The 16,374-nt window shown below is 48.3% G+C and overlaps 5 protein-coding genes across 5 annotated transcripts; 1 reads left to right on the top strand and 4 right to left on the bottom strand.

The window, feature by feature from the left end:
- Positions 1–1,195: 1,195 nt before the first annotated feature.
- N7529_008843 (Ras GTPase activating protein IRA2) lies at positions 1,196–3,732 on the top strand (the record flags this gene model as incomplete). The annotated part of the gene is made up of 4 exons (XM_057244370.1): positions 1,196–1,409; positions 1,463–1,596; positions 1,665–3,513; positions 3,572–3,732. 4 exons carry the CDS (start codon positions 1,196–1,198, stop codon positions 3,730–3,732), a joined length of 2,358 nt encoding a protein of 785 aa, XP_057095908.1.
- Positions 3,733–4,622: 890 nt separating this feature from the next.
- N7529_008842 (mismatch repair ATPase MSH2) lies at positions 4,623–7,530 on the bottom strand (the record flags this gene model as incomplete). The annotated part of the gene is made up of 2 exons (XM_057244369.1): positions 4,623–7,436; positions 7,507–7,530. 2 exons carry the CDS (start codon positions 7,528–7,530, stop codon positions 4,623–4,625), a joined length of 2,838 nt encoding a protein of 945 aa, XP_057095907.1.
- Positions 7,531–7,935: 405 nt separating this feature from the next.
- Positions 7,936–9,387, bottom strand: N7529_008841 (DNA replication factor Cdt1 C-terminal domain-containing protein; the record flags this gene model as incomplete). The annotated part of the gene is made up of 1 exon (XM_057244368.1): positions 7,936–9,387. The coding sequence occupies one exon, from the start codon at positions 9,385–9,387 to the stop codon at positions 7,936–7,938; it is 1,452 nt and encodes a 483-aa protein (XP_057095906.1).
- A 705-nt stretch (positions 9,388–10,092) lies between these two features.
- N7529_008840 (uncharacterized protein) lies at positions 10,093–10,628 on the bottom strand (the record flags this gene model as incomplete). Its single annotated transcript, XM_057244367.1, has 3 exons — positions 10,093–10,302; positions 10,364–10,464; positions 10,517–10,628. The coding sequence occupies 3 exons, from the start codon at positions 10,626–10,628 to the stop codon at positions 10,093–10,095; spliced, it is 423 nt and encodes a 140-aa protein (XP_057095905.1).
- Positions 10,629–12,173: 1,545 nt separating this feature from the next.
- N7529_008839 (C2H2-type zinc finger protein) lies at positions 12,174–14,239 on the bottom strand (the record flags this gene model as incomplete). The annotated part of the gene is made up of 2 exons (XM_057244366.1): positions 12,174–12,347; positions 12,404–14,239. 2 exons carry the CDS (start codon positions 14,237–14,239, stop codon positions 12,174–12,176), a joined length of 2,010 nt encoding a protein of 669 aa, XP_057095904.1.
- Positions 14,240–16,374: the final 2,135 nt, after the last annotated feature.

Genomic DNA, 16,374 nt, shown 5'->3' with positions numbered 1-16,374 from the left:
CAATATTGTGGGTACACGTGTACATACATAGTCAATCAAAAGGTGGTTTCTAATGCCGATATCTGAATCGATATGAAACCAAGTCATTGTGTCGAGTTAGATAACTGGATAATCGAGTATTCGGTGCATTTCTCATTCTTCATATGTAGTCCAACATTCCCACACATCCACATGGAGGTCTCGTGGTCCTAGCCCAAATGGTCCAAGTAGTTTGTTTTTAGACGCAGGTACCGAACCCCCCTGCAGACATGAGACCGTGTGACTTGCCTTGTAACGTTGGTATTTTCTTTTTTCTTTTTTCTTTTTATTTGAAAAAGAAAAGAAAAGGACCAGGAGAACATAACATAAGTGTATGTACAAAAAGTAGCATATCAAGTATAATATATATTTTCTTTTTACCGTTGAAAAAGATCTGACGTCAGGTATTTCGTGTGAAAGATTATGGAGTCAAGGCGCATTGGCCAAAAGAAAAATGTCGATCGAGAGATCTACCTATTACCGTGAAGGTCAAGTTAGAAATCTTTACGGAGCACGGTGTGCGGATAGAAAGGAGAAAGTCCTTAGGGGCCGAGTGGCGACAATGTGCATTGGGCCAGGGGTAAAAAAGAGAAAGATAGGCCTTTTTCCCCTTGCATAAGGAATATATGTATCATTCTCTTTTCTTTTACAACGTATAACATACATCACTATACTTATATGAAGAGAAAAAAGCAGAGAATGCGAGTCAAATAGTAATTATTCATAATATATAAATATAATATAATTAAATACTATGTTATATTAAAAAAAACCCCTAAAAAGGAAGATGTAAATAAAAAAGAACTAAAAAGTACACGGCAACCCACATCACTTTTCCCCAGAACCGCCCTAACAGCAAACTAACGAAATAATAATCTCCCCTCCCCCTCTCTCTGATCCCTTGATTTCTATCTCTTCTCTCATTCTCTCTCTCTTGTTATTATCAGAACTTGTACAGAGAGCACAAGACAAAGTGTGTTTGACACCTGGTTTTCTTCGGCCCAACGCATTATTACCTAACCGTGGTTCTCTATCCGCCCCCTGTCGAAAAAAAAAGAGATCGGCTTTACCAATTATTGAATCTCGAGAATTATCCAGTCTCTGGTGCTTTTAGTGTCCATTGGTCCAATCGTCTGCAGTGCGCTCGTCTTGACGACTGCGTGTTACGAACCTCACAATGTCCGTTGCGACGATGCTTCAACCTGCGTCTAGACAATCTCGGGCTTCTTCCTCCTCTTCCTCCTCGTTTCAACCTGTTGCACGACAAAACACAATGTCGTCACACGACACTCGGTCGCTCCGCCAATCGAAGCGGATGTCAGTCACGGCCTTATACCTGTCCATGTCCGCGAAGGACAGGGATCTGGAGATTTCCGATGACTTGGCACGAGGTATGTCTCTGTGCCTTTTAGGCCTTTCGGTCTTCGCGCTAACCCCCCGACAGCTCAAAAGCACCTACGAGACCTGAAATCAAGGATCTCCTCACAATCTAAGAAAAACTTTGTGTTGGAAAAAGATGTGCGATACTTGGACTCGCGGATCGCATTGCTCATTCAGAACCGAATGGCGTTGGAAGAAGTGAGTGTTTTGTTTCTTGAAATCCGAAAGGCACATTGACTGACGTGTATGTTTTTTTTTTCAACCAGCAAAATGAAGTCGCTAGCCACCTTGATGATACCGCAGACCCGCAGGAAGGGTTCTTCCCGAACGATGAACGAACCCAGAAATACGGCAATCTACTTTTCCTCCTTCAATCCGAACCCCGCCACATCGCTCATCTTTGCCGACTTGTTTCCATGGCCGAAATCGATTCCCTCCTCCAGACTGTCATGTTCACCATCTACGGAAACCAATACGAGAGTCGCGAGGAGCATCTCTTGCTCACCATGTTCCAGTCCGTTCTCACATACCAATTTGACAACACTCCAGAGTACTCGTCCTTGTTGCGCCAGAACACCCCCGTTTCTCGCATGATGACTACATATACGCGCCGTGGTCCCGGTCAGAGTTACTTAAAACAGGTTCTAGCAGACCAGATCAATGCTCTGATTGAATTGCGTGACGTCGATTTGGAGATTAACCCATTGAAGGTGTACGAGAGCATGATTAAACAAATTGAGGAAGAAACCGGTTCCCTTCCGGACTACTTGGCCCGGTCTGTGACTGCTGAAGATGCTGCCGAAAATGCACAAGTACAGGCCATCATTACCCCACGCCTAAAGATGTTGACAGATATTGCGAATGGATTTATCACAACCATCATCGAGTCGGTGGACGAGGCTCCCTACGGGATTCGCTGGATCTGCAAGCAGATTCGAAGTCTGTCGCGCCGAAAGTACCCCGATGCCCAGGATCAAACAATTTGTACCCTCATTGGTGGTTTCTTCTTCCTGCGTTTTATCAACCCGGCCATCGTTACCCCTCGTTCCTACATGCTGATTGACGCAACCCCAACGGAAAAGCCGCGCCGTACCCTCACGTTGATCGCAAAGATGATTCAAAACCTGGCAAACAAGCCGTCCTACGCCAAGGAGCCCTACATGGCCACTTTGCAGCCTTTTATTCAGCAGAACAAGGAGCGTGTGAACAAGTTCCTGCTTGATCTGTGTGAAGTACAGGATTTCTATGAGAGTCTCGAAATGGACAACTACGTGGCTCTGTCCAAGCGTGACCTGGAGCTCCAAATTACCCTCAACGAAATGTACGTCATGCACGGTCTCTTGGAGAAGCACAGTGCGGCTCTTGCTCAGGACCAGTACTCTCACTTGTCTGTGTTACTACAAGAATTAGGTGGTGCTCCCCCTCAGGTTCCCCGCAAGGAGAATCGAACAATCACTGTACCTTTGTTCAGCAAATGGGAAACCGCCTTGGATGATTTAACAGCCGCTCTCGATATTACCCAAGAAGAGGTGTTCTTTATGGAGGCCAAGTCAACATTTGTCCAGATTCTCCGATCTCTACCACAGAACACATCAGTCGCTCGTCGCCCATTGCGCCTCGACCGTATTGCCGAGGCCGCAGCGACTCTGAAAAACGATGCTGTGATGGTGCGCAAGGGCATCCGGACCATGGAACTGCTCAGCCAACTGCAAGACATGGGCGTCATTGACCGCTCCGATGAGTTCAGTCTCCTCCGCGACGAAGTGGAACAGGAGCTGGTGCACCTAGGTTCTCTCAAGGAGAAGGTATTAGATGAGACGCGCAAGCTCGAGGAGGTTTTCGCGACAATCCGCGACCATAACGCTTATCTGGTTGGCCAACTGGAGACCTATAAGTCTTACCTTCATAACGTGCGCAGCCAGTCTGAGGGAAAGACTCGCGGCGGCAAGACGCCAAAGAACCAAGAACTTGGACCATACAAGTTTACCCACCAGCAACTTGAAAAGGAAGGCGTCATTCGACGTAGTAATGTCCCGGAAAACCGTCGTGCCAACATCTATTTCATGTTCAAAAGCCCATTGCCAGGAACGTTCGTCATCAGCCTTCATTACAAGGGTAAGTGACTCAAGATGAACATCATACAAAAAGAATCATCACTAACAAATCGCTTTAGGCCGAGCCCGTGGATTACTCGAGCTTGATCTCAAGCTTGACGATCTCTTGGAGATGCAAAAAGACAACCTTGAAGACCTCGATCTGGAATATGTCCAGTTCAATGTCACCAAGGTGCTTGCGCTCCTCAACAAACGATTTGCACGAAAGAAGGGATGGTAAATGCATCTTGCCGTGGCTTTTCCAGCCGCCACCACCCTTTGATGAATGATGAGCTCGAACAGAGGCTGCAATAGCCCTTCTGAATTTCCAATCCGCCATGTCCGGTGCAATCCTCTTACGATGATTGACCGTACCCCAGGCGCTTAATGTGATGATCATGGACGCCATATCTCTCATGTACCTTTCCATTCCCGGCACATGATGAAGCAGATGACTGCTTTATGCAATGATTTGGATCTGCCCGTCCATGCAGGTCGGGCGAACTGCCCAATGTGAATGCTGCCGATACACGAACATACCCCATGGAGGATGATCAAGGCCCTCCCCGCTGGTACGGGATGTCTATGATCCTGTGACTTTTTGTTATATTTATTTTCTGTGGCCAATTCCCCTTCCCACTTGTTTTTACCCTAATCCTTTTTACCTTTGTCTCTCCCTTTCCATTCCAATTGTGGGTTAATATCGTGGTGGTTAACGTGTCATAATATAATACCGAGGTTACCGTACGGATTCGCTTAGCGATGTGTTTGAATCTTATAACTATTTGATGAAGTCAATTTGTATCGAGCAGAAAAACTTGTATACCTAGATAGTATTAAGTATGGTCAGACGAACGAAAACATGGGTGAAAAATGACCTAGTGTATTTCCCTAGCGAGTGACGCAGTCCAATACATACAACGTGTGCGATGAATCACATCTTTATATGGTCCATATCTCTTTTTATATCCACCCTTAAGTATACGAGGGCATTGAAACAAAGAGAGGAAGTAGTTGTAGAATTTGATTCAACATATCTGGTAAAAAATGAGTACGAAATAATGTCCTTTCAGCCCAATGCCTCCATTAACGCCGAACCCCGTGAGAAACCCACATAGCGTTTTCACATCTTTACAGAGCCTTGATGCCCTGGAAGACCTTGTTGGCCTGCAGTTTTTCATCAGCCTGCGCTAGATCACGCATGACTTGTCGCTTTTGCTCTGCTGTCATCTCCTTGCCCTCGGTTGCTGCCTTCCATTTGAGCAACATGCCCTTGAGGAGGGCACTGCCTTCCTCAACCTCTTGCTGGGAGTACTTGTCCAGTGAGGGTGCAGGGGGTTGTGGCTGTCCCTCTTCAGTGGTTGCTGAGGTGAAATCTTCCAGCTCCTCGGCCTTTTGACGAGCCATGTTGACGACCTTGGTGGGGAAGCGAACGAGTTCGGCAACATGGATACCGAAGGACTGGTCACAGATTCCTGGCTCCACTTTGTAGAGAAGAGTGACTTGGCGTTTCTTCTTCTCTTCAGCTTCGGCTTCGGCTTCCACTTCAGCCCCATTTCCATCTCCAATGAAAGCTACGACGTGCAAATTCTTGACGGCTTTCTGATATCGATCTGACAAAGCAGTAAGTTCGTGGAAATGGGTAGCAAAGAGACCGAAACAGCGAATTTCAGTAACGATATGCTCTGAAATAGCCCAAGCCAAACCGAAACCATCGTATGTGCTGGTTCCACGGCCAAGTTCGTCGATGATGATAAGGGAATCTGAGGTCGCAGACTTCAGAATGTTGGAAGTTTCAAGCATCTCAGCCATGAAGGTCGATACACCCTTGAGCTGGGAGTCACTGGCACCAACTCGGGCAAGAATACAATCGAAGATGGTCAGCTCCGCCTCGGTACAAGGGACAAAGCAACCTGTTTGGGCCATGAGTGCAATCACACCGATCTGTCGGATGTAGGTAGACTTTCCACCCATGTTGGGACCGGTGATGATGAGGAAGGATGATTCATCGCGGATCAAGGAAACGTCATTTGTAATAAATGAGATGTCATCTTGCATCTCCATACAGGGGTGTCGAGCCTCTTTGAGAATGGTGTTGCCAGTTCCGCGGGGGTGCATCTTGGGGCGGACGTAGCCCGAAGGGGCATGCATTGAAGCATGGGCGAAGCTCACAATGACATCGAGGTGAGCCAGCACACCTGCGAGCTGTTCCAATACTGGACAGTACGAGGCAGCAACGTTGACAACCTCGTTGACCAGGCCAGTCTGGGTTCGGTTGTAGTTAGAAGAGAGCTGGTCATGCTCTCGGCGAAGGGATTGCATGTTGGATGTGGTGAAGTAAACGCCGTTCTTTTGCGTCGAGCACTCCTGGTATTCCTTTTTGTTGCGAATGCAGCCCGCCTCGTTACGGGTCAGACGGAAGCACCAGCCGTGAACGCGGTGGTTCTCCATGAAGAGCTTCTTCTCCATGTCCTGGTGCAAATCCTTAGAAACTCGGCGGTGCTCCGCATCCATGTCATACCGCAGCTTGTCCAGCTTCTTTCTGATGACTCGCAAGCCATCATCAAACTCGGGCTTGATGATGAATTCGTGATTCTCCAGAGCAGCAAGGTCAACGGTCGTTTCCACCATTTCCTCAAGCATAGCCAAGCTATCTGAAAAGCTCCGAAGCTTTGAAGTATATTCTGTTTCTAGAGGTGTCTGGTACTCCTCATCCATCACATCACCTAGAGCTCTGACGAATCCGGGCAGACGAATGGCAACCTGGTACGCGCGAACGACATCCTCTAGGTTTGCCTGCTTCCGCTGGAAGCGTTTTGCCAGCCGGTATAGGTCCGGGATAGAACGCAAATGTTCCTCCTGCATTGTCTGACGAAGCTCAGTGTTGACAACAAATGCCTCGACCAATTGCTGGCGCTGTTCAATTGCCGCCAGATCCATCAAGGGCTGTTTCAGCCATTGAGCTAGCAAACGACTTCCCACAGGTGTTTTACAGTGGTTCAGCAAACCATACAGGCTCATGCTCTTAGACCCGTCCCGCGGACCAGGCATGAGATTCAGCGCACGAAGTGCAGAAGCATCAAGCTTCATGTACTGCGACAAATCATGCTGGTAGAGCTGGTATTGACCAAAGTTCGTAGGATCGGTCATGACGTGGAGGTATTTGATCAGCGCGGATGCCGAGCCCATGGCCAGCTTAAGCTCCGTTTGGGGGAGCGTACCTGCAGACCGCTCATCTCTCAGCAGCCTTGTAAGGTCCTGCTCGATATCTTTGACACCAAAGTCTGCAAGCGGCCTCTCGGAGATCGCAATCCCACAGCTATCAGCAATAGCGCGGATCTTAGCCAGCTCAACATCCTTTCGTGTCGTGTCCATTGTCACAAGGCACTCTTTAACACCAAGTTGAATGACCAGCGACTCGAAATTTGAGTAGATATCGTTGTCGAGGAACTCACTGACGCCAAGCTCGCGCACGCTCGCATCCGCAAAGCACACTCCGACATTCCGCGCCTCCGCCGCGCGAGCGGAGATTTTCACGGCTAGAATGATAGGCGATGAATCCTGCTGGAGCGCGCCCACGCTACCAAGCTCCTCTTCCACGTCTTGTAGGTTTCCCGGGCTGGCTTGCTTCGCCAGCTTCCAGTTGCCCTTACCTGGGCCGCCCGAGGCCCAGATCTCGATCCGCTTGTTGAGTCGGAAGAGAGCTTCCCGGAGAAAGTTTCGGAATACAGTTACACTCATTGTGACAGACGGGAGGCCGCCTGTCTCGCTGCGTCCTAGGTTGCGTAGTACGGAGGTCGTTTTGTAGACAGTGCGTGCAATGAATTCAGCATCGGAACCGTGCGAGGAATACCAGTCACCTCGATCAAATACGCGGATTGTCTCATCGTTGTCGGGTACGGGGAGAGAACGGTAGAAGCCAATGAAGCCGACTTCGTCGTCGACCTGGTTGGTTGGGTGTGCGAGTTAGTGGGTGCTCAATGGAAGGGTTTAATCGGGGTGCTTAAATTCATACCTTCAGGTCAGGTCGAGAAGACATGGTGTCGGTTGATGCAAAAAAGGAATACAGCAAAGGACAATGGGAGTGGCTGTGTTCCAGGTGGTTTGGACGAGTCCAATTCGACGCGTCGAGGGAGCACGTGATCGCGTCGCGCGTTAAGTGGGTGGGATCTACTCTCTACTATGGAGTATTCTGATCCAGTTTGAGAGTTTCCCAGTACTTTTTTCTCTACATTAGAAATACATTCAGATTCAATATTATTGTTATTATGACTGGGTGTCCGAGGACCTAATGCTAAGTACTACCTAAGGTAGTGGTAATGCCAAAAGACGAAAGTACAGGGTATCGAGCGCTGATGCAAGACCGCGAAAAGACCGGCTCTGCGGATGAGAGGTATAGAACAAGAAACAAAAACAAAAAAAAAAAAAAACGATAAAAAGTCCTTCAAACATTCACAGCAGAAGTCTGTACACAGGTAGCAGACTTATCCCAGCCAGCCTTCAGCTGGGTAACTCGGGCGCCGATATCTTTGGCAGAGACGTCTCTGCAAGACTTCAACACAACCGACTTCATCTGTCCAACAGTGACAATACTGATCCAGTTTCCAGCCACACTGGGTTCGCACAGAATATCAAGACACATCTCCACCTCATCGAGGGCAATCTCGCTGCGGAGGGAGTCGCGAATATGCTGCACCATCACATCGAGCTTGAAGGGCTTGCGCTGAGCAGCGAACATTGCCTTGATACCGTGGCCCACTGTTCCAGCGGGACGCAACATGGCGAGAATACCAGCAACCTCTTCGACGCGATCGGCAGCTGCGTGGCGTAAGAGCTCATTTTTGGAAGGTGGAGGAGGCAGCTTGGATTGGCGAAGCTCCTTGCTCTTGATGCGATCTAGCAGTCCCTGTCGGCGGCTGGTCGTTGCCTTCCGCTGGAGGGGGGTTATCTCTGCTGACTTGGCCTGTTGTCTCTCGGCATTAAGGCGTAACAGACCACCCTTGAGATCTTGGAGTCGCTGCTGGCCCTTTTTAAAAGTCGCAAAGGGGGTGAGAGACTCATGGATAGTGGCAAGACCGAACGACTCAGTGAAAAGGAATGATTGATCTTCTTCACTGGAGTTACGAAGAGAGTCTGGCGCCTTTTCCCACAGTAGATCCAGGGCTTCCTCGAACGAGTCTTGCAAGGCCGGAGGTTGAACATTAATATGTACAGTGCGTTCGACGCAAATCTTGCCAAGGCCGTAATTGGCCAAGCGATAAGAAACACATGTTGCCTTCGTGCTCTGGTCCCATACCCAAAATAGACGCTGCAAGTCCTTCGTCTGCACCTTGCGCTTGTTCCAGAGACGGGTAACGCTACCAAGGAACTCTCGGAGGTCTGCAGGGGTATTTGCGCCATTGTGTGCCATGTGAATGGAGAAAGCTTGTACGAATGACGAGTGAAGATTGAGGATATCATTGAAGAATGCTGGTCGCTCAATAATGGGGGTCTCTTCGTGAACTGCAATAATCTTGTCAAAGTTCAGAGTTCTCTGCTTTGAAGGGGTTCCAGGTGTCGAGGGAGCAGTCTGGGCAGGGGCACGAGCCCGTCGGCTCGGGGTTCTCTTGGGTGAAGCATAATGGCCACTGCGCGGTGAGTTGACAGACAATTCAGCGAGTCGCAAAGTTTTCGACGGTGTTCCTTCCTCCTCGATTGTTTTTGGGTTGCCGGAGTCGAAGTTTTCGAGTTCTTGCAGTTTTCGTTTCTTGGAAGGCGAGACCGGAAGCGATGTTGTCTTGGTAGGAAGGGTAGTCTTCTTAGCAGGCAGTTGCGGCGTGATGCCTGCCTTGGTTGCTCGAGCGAAGGCTTGGATTGCTGGCTGCTGAGCAACGCAGCTCGACCGGGAAGTGCGCATGGTGAAAACTTTTTTCTGGGGCAAGGGCGAATAAATTAAGAGAGGGCGTTGCAAACTGCAATATCATACACGAGGTAAGAGATACCAAGAATATTTTCAAATCAATTATAATAAGTAAACAATGGGAAAGTGCAAGGGAAAAGAGAAAGTGGGAGTAAGTGCCGGTGCAAAGGAGATTTAGAACGCGTCGAGAGTCGCGTTGAAACCACACTATACCTCTTTGGGTCAAATTGCGACGCGTGATGTGGAACTAGTACACGAACAATCGAAAACCGTATTAAAGACAAAAGAGATGAAGTCTTAGAGTCTTTTTAAGATTTTAAAGGACTGAGACTATTAATATAATAAATTGGAAAAAGTAGAAATGTTAGTCGTGTATACAAGCGGGGCGCACATTCTCGTCACTATGGTAATACTCCGGCATTGGAATGCCACTGCAATCTTTACGGGCATTTCTCGAGACAGCATTGGGACATATTCATTCGCATTTTGTCTGCTAGCATATTCAAGAGTAATTAGAGATCTCCAAAAAAAATTTACCTCGTGTTGGGACCTCGAGACAACGAATACTTGACAGAGAAGATGACATTTACAGGGAACAGGTGCACTGGACAAGTCGTACTCCGTAAATATTGATTATTCATAATATTCTCGAACCAGCGTGATAAATCGTAATATTAAATCGCCGAGTATCGACGATGTAGCTTATTTCTTGCTAAACCAGCCAGAGACCGCGCCCTTGGCCTCGGCCGCCTTCTGCTCAACCTCGCGATCCACTTGATCCACTTGGCTGTTGACCTTGTTCAGACCGGCATTGAAATTGGTTTTCGCATCGTCACGGAGTTTGTCAAGCTTATCTTTGCCTTCTTGGGCGTATTCGGGAATCTTCTTGCCCTCAGCACGGGCTCGGGCGATCTGTAAAAGGTCAGAGTCAGTATAATTCTGGTTCAGCGACCCGAATTTCGGGAGGACTTACGGCGTCATCGATATTGGAGCCAACCTCCTTGCCGACATCTTTGCCAAACTTCTCGGCGTTGTCTTTGCCAGGGATCTTCTCGCGTGCCTTTTCAGCGTCGACTAGAAGAGATGTCAGATCAAGATGTGCGAGTCGAAATGTAGTGATGCATACCCTTGATTTGGTTCTTTGCTGCTTCAGGATCACCGCCCGCATTGTACAAGTAGTAACCTCCTGCGCCGGCTGCAGCGAAACCCAGGTACAATGGCATGCGACTTTTCGACATATTGAATGTGTGTATGTGTGTATGTGTGGAGAGGTGGTGTAGGTAGAATGAGGAGTTTGATTAAAGTCACGAAAATGTTCGCGGACTTCCCTTTTATAGCTCCTTCCACTGGGGGAAGATGGGGGTCAACTATGACGTATGTCTCTCCCCATCACTTTGTTCCCACATTGTACGAAGCAACTACTTTCTGCTTCATGTATCTAATTTTTTTTTATTAATTAATTGCTGATATTGAGCTATCTGTGAATTGTAAACATTATTATGTTCTACCCAATAAAGATTCTTGTTGGCTTATATGTATACTCAGTTTCTGTTCAATTCTTCTAAAAAACCGAATTGTACAAGGTTACAGTGGGAAAGGTCTAGAGCTAAAGCCCCGTCGACGTCACCTGCAAGTCATGGCTGCTTCATTTTGTTCCAAGGAAACCTTCGCAACCGGTTCTTCATTTTGATTATTTTAATTTAGTTTTTCGACTCTGTTTCCTATCAATTCCAGGATTGGTTCGTTCCAAGGGCATTTATTGCGGGGTAAACGTCATTGGCTATATCTTCTTCAAACATCCTTTGATTACTTAGTCACATACAATATTGCCCAGCTGTAATCTGGTCTTTGCATATGAAAATTTATATACGCCTGCTTTCTATTGCAGCTTTAAACTGAATCCCGCTATCTTGATTCTCGACGCTGGGATGGCATGGTAGAATTGAGAGGTCCATAGGTCCATGTGTTCGTATAAACCGGGGGAAGTACAGCTTAATTTATAATTCATTTTGAACCGATAAAACATGTTTAGGATCATGCACTCTTAGAAGATCATCTCAAGCAAAGATGCGCAATACAGCGTGGTGTTATGAATGCATTCCAGTCATATTCATATCCAGATCATAAGAAAGTTATCAAAAAATCGCATACTTATAGATGTTGAAAAAAACAAAGACGAGATCCACCAAAAGAATATAGTAAGACACAGAATGAAACGAGATGGCCAACGTAATCGGGATGACGAAATGCTACGGCCGAAGCCACACAGACCATAACCGAAGATATGAAGATGAACCAAATGATCGATAGACAGGGTATCGTCATGCACATGACTCCACTCATAAAAGCTCCCCTCACACACGAACGCCAGGATATGCAGCTCAAAGAAGACTAAGAACTGATCCAAAAGAAATCCATCCGGTAAAAAACAAACAAAAACAAAAGACTCCCGAACACACAAGGAAAAGAAAGATGGGTCACGTTTCTGGGTCGTGTATCAGTCGTCGTCAAAGTCGTCAGTTCATCAAGGGCTCACTGCCATACATGGCAGGCGCGAGAAATCCCGAAATATATAAAATATAGAAAAGAATTGAGATGACTCTTGGGAGGGTCATGGGGTCGAAAGGATGATCGGAAAAGAGTGATGGATGTGACTGGGAGTAGAAGAAGATGGGTGGTATGCCAGATGCTAGTTATATGACCGCTCTCCGGCTAGGAGGGTAGATATATGTAGGGTGGTGTAGAAGGTTGTGAGAGGTGGCAAAGTCTTCTGTCCAAACAATTTACAGAAACAGCTTAGCTGCTCCTTTGTTCTCACTTGTGGCGACGGCAACAAGAGCTTCGAGACGGCCCATGCCCGAGTTCCGGGCAGGAGAGTCTGCGAAGACGTTGGACCTAGGCTCCCGGTCGTTGGTGGCTCGGAAGTTGTCGGCGTGTGAAGCTTGTCGGCCACAGATCTATGACGGCATTAGTAACCAGGGCGATAGCCGTCCGTTCGAACAGGAGTTCCTACCGGTGGAGGATGATCCGAGGGTAGCGAGGAGTCATTGGTTTCGATGTATCCGCTGCTATGTACAATCGCTGGATGATACTCTAGCGACGCAGTGGATGGGGTGTGAACACCCTCGCTGCTACTAGAATCCTCGGGGGATGTTCGTGCCGGTCGACTACTTGTTGAAAGACTTTGACGATGACCCCGGTACTCTTCGGGGCTCCTCTCAGCCGTTGGTCCAAATGCGGGTTGGTAAGATGACGATGGACGAGAAGAGACATTCTGGAGTTCGGCAATAGTTTGCTGGCTCCATTGAGATGCGGATGCAGTCGAGGGGCGTCGATCTCGGATATCCAATCCGGTCAGATTATGGTGCAAGGACATATCCCATGACACATGGCCTCGTCGATGGCCAGGGCCGGAGATGGGTGGCGGCGGACGGTGAGCCGGTTGATTGTAATTGAAACCAGCACCAAAGCCATGGTTAGAGGGGCCTGGGGGTGGGCGATAATGGCCGTCAATCTGCATGGGGCTCGTTTTCCGAGTTGGAGGAGTCAATGGCCGCTGCTGAGAGACCACCTTGTCAAAGCTCTCGATACCGGGAAGCCGAGGCGGATTCTCTGCGGATCCATTTGCATTTCCACCAAATGATGCCGGCACGGTATCGGGCGTGTGATAATTATTCAAGCCACTCGTTCCAGGGCGTGAAAATCCCGTGTAAGACGAAGGGTGCCACGTTCTCCTACGCATCTCTGCTTCGGCTGCGCTGAGTGTACCTTCATCCCGGGATACAGAATAGTGGGTGCTTGTGGGGCTTGCAAACACCCCAGCAGCGTTTGGATAAGCCGCACCTGCGGGGATGGGATAGACCGGAGGATATGTGCCACCATTCTGAGCGAGGAACGGATTGCTGCTTGTCGGTACCGAGAGACGACGAGCAGCCGTTCTACCTTCCCAGAACCCATGTGACGTTGAAGACATGGGCGAAGCAAATTGGGGACTTCCACCTCCGGCGGCAAACATGTTCGAAGGCGTATATGGAGATCCCGCTGAGGGGCCGGAAACGCCACGGATCTGGCCTGGGGGTGTACTCGGAGGTTCGCCCATGGAGTCCATTGCCAATCGGGATCGGGCTGCGGGATCGTTGGCCATAATTAGAGGTGGGGGACGCCGCCGAAGTTCTGGAGGTTGGCTGAAATTCGAAGTGGTTGACGCAATACTCGAGGTGGACAAGTTCCTGCTATGTCCCCGGCTATGCCCATTTATACTGCCTGCTGTGCCTGCCCGCGCTCGGCCAGGTGGGCGCACTCTATCTGTACGGACCTGACGCTGAAAACGTGTACCCGTGGCCGCCAGCGAGTCCCCGGGTATTTCTTCATTGACATGGACCGTCTGGGCGTGCTGTCGGAGGTTGTCAAGTCGGGAAAAGCGGCGAGAGCAGTGGCATTGGAAGGGACGCTCGCCGGTATGCTTTCGGATATGGCGGGCCAGATGTTCGCTTCGGGTGAAGCTCAGGTTGCAAGGAGGGAAGTCGGTGCAGAAGAAACGTTGGCCTTTCTTCTTTTTTGAGGGCGGTGCAGTACTCCCTAAATCCTGGTCGTGGTCGGAATCATCTGGCTCTGCATCGGAATCGTGCATCGGTTCGTCAGACATGGAGGGTGTTCGGACGTGGGTTAAGGTCGTGCGGGATGAAGCGTCGCTACCTCGGCTTGTGTGGTGTGAACCCCCGTCTGGATGTTGGTCCGTCGTTGATAAGCCGTCCGGTGTGACCGGCACGCCGTTGGGGGTCGCACGAGGTGTAGCTGCTCCATCCATCGCGTGGTCTTCGGAGGTGTTGACAGGGAGGAAGGAAGCCATGACGGCGACGTAAGAGGGAGGCAGAAGTGATGTCAGGCCCGGAACAACTGCGAATGTTCCTAACCACCAGTGATCGCAAAGCCGGTAACTCGATCACCCGGAAAATTCACCCCAGGGCCAGTAGGGGTTCTATATGGCTCTATGTCGAATCGTAGGAACCGCAGTGCTACGGAGAATTCGGAGGGGAGTAAGACGCGGAGTCTGATGGCCAGATTGACTGTGAACATTTGCGCAATCTCAGTAATCAGGGCACTACAGGAAATCGACAGAGAAGATCGAATATGAAGAAGTGCGACACGTACGATTTGGGTGCGCTTACTCTGTCACTCTCTCTCTCCCAATAGAGGGAGGGGAGGGGGAGGGGGAGAGGAGGCGGGGGGTGGGAAAGAAAACAGGCGGTAATGGAATGTGCGGGATTTGGTCCAAATGGACGCAAGGAGAGAAATGTAGAAGAAAAAGGGAAAGAGAATTAGCTGATCGCGATCATCTCTAGGGCACGTTCCACGATAGCCAGGATAATCAGAGACCCTGAAGAAGTAAAAGGGAAGGAAGGAAAACAAAAAAAGGTAAGATTAGTGAGATCCGACCAGCCGGAAATTGAATAAGAAAGAGAGAGAGAGGGAAAAAAGGGAAAGGTAAAAATATCTGAAGAGGTTGCAAGGATATGTATGTATAGAAAAAAAAAGAGTAAATGTAGTTGGTGAGTAAATGGTAGTGTAGTAAGTAGTAAGTTAAAAAAAAAATGGTGACGATGAGAGAGAGGCTTATCGGAATCGGAAGCGAGGGGCAACACTTCTTTTTTTTTACCAGGAACTCGAAGGGACTTCCGGGGCTACCGATGCGAATCATGAAATGTTTCACCAGATAGCCGCGTGTCTTTATTCAAAAGGCACCAGGCACCTCCATGATTCATTAGCTACTTTGTTCTATACTACTTCCTCGCCTATTCTTAACTTTGGGGGTTCTAGATCTCTTCAATTTGTGAGATATATCTCTAGATCGAATCTGTTGAGAACCGAAGATCAAACAAAAGAGAGAGTCCTTGACGTTAACACATCTCATCCGGACCCTGGAAATACCTGGAAGCATGAACCGCCAAGCCTCGACAGTTTGGTTCTTGGAGAAGGTCGAGACTCTTCTCTGTGGAGATATAATAGGGTTATGTTCTCCCAGGGCTATACCTCCCCTTGCATCCGATGTATCTTCATTTTTGTATGGTTACGCAGTAGGGGAAAGAGTTCCGAATGGTCCGCCCCGATACGAAGAACATCTTTTGATTTGGATTTACGTTTTATTTGTTTTACACTTTGCTCGAGCCTCTGACATGGGACATGGGAGGTACGATCTTAAGTACGGTCCGAGCCCCATGAAACATATGGTACATATGGTAATTATAGACTGCGGGGGTATGATAAGGGATACTTACTTAGGTAGATCTCATTTGCATACCTCGTCGGTACATGTATATTGTATAATACTGCAGAAGTATAACTTCAACTTGTCGAAGCTTTTTTTTGATACATTATACACACACAGAGAGAGAGAGAGAACACAAAAAGAACTCGTCACCTAGTTGATCCGGCAGCTCCGTTTCAACCGCATTCAGGCAAACTTTTGAAACCTTCAAAACCCCCTGGGACTAAGCCCGGCCCATTGTGCCTGCGTCTAAAGTTTCCACTCCCAGTTTGCAAACGGCAAAGTCAATGCTGTACAACATTTCAAGATCCCATGGTTCTTTCTTTGATGCTTCAAATGTTCTTTAACAAAGAGGTGTTTCATTTCATTTCGGTTTTCTATTTCTACATACTTGGTGGAAACCTACCTGACTAGTACATATGTACAATGTTGTATAGATCGAGATGTGACGCCACGCTAGATGTAGATGATGTGCTTAATTGGTTGGTATTTCGGGATTTCTACAAAGTACATGTAGGTACATATTGTGGGGATGAGAATGCGCCATCGTCTGGTTATGATCCAACGAATACGATTGGTAGGGCAAAAAGAGGCGATATGCCCTAGAGACATGGTTGCCCCCCCTTTTAAGTAAAATTCATTAATCCATAGAGAATATGATTTGATGTTGAATTGACACTAAAAATTAGACGGGAAAAATAAAAAGGTTGATGGGGCTC

The sequence above is a fragment of the Penicillium soppii genome (genome assembly GCF_028829465.1).
Source record: "Penicillium soppii strain IBT 18220 chromosome Unknown utg000006l, whole genome shotgun sequence".
Taxonomy (NCBI): domain Eukaryota; kingdom Fungi; phylum Ascomycota; class Eurotiomycetes; order Eurotiales; family Aspergillaceae; genus Penicillium; species Penicillium soppii.
Note: the sequence above shows the minus strand (reverse complement) of the source record. Positions and strands in the feature narration are given on the sequence as shown.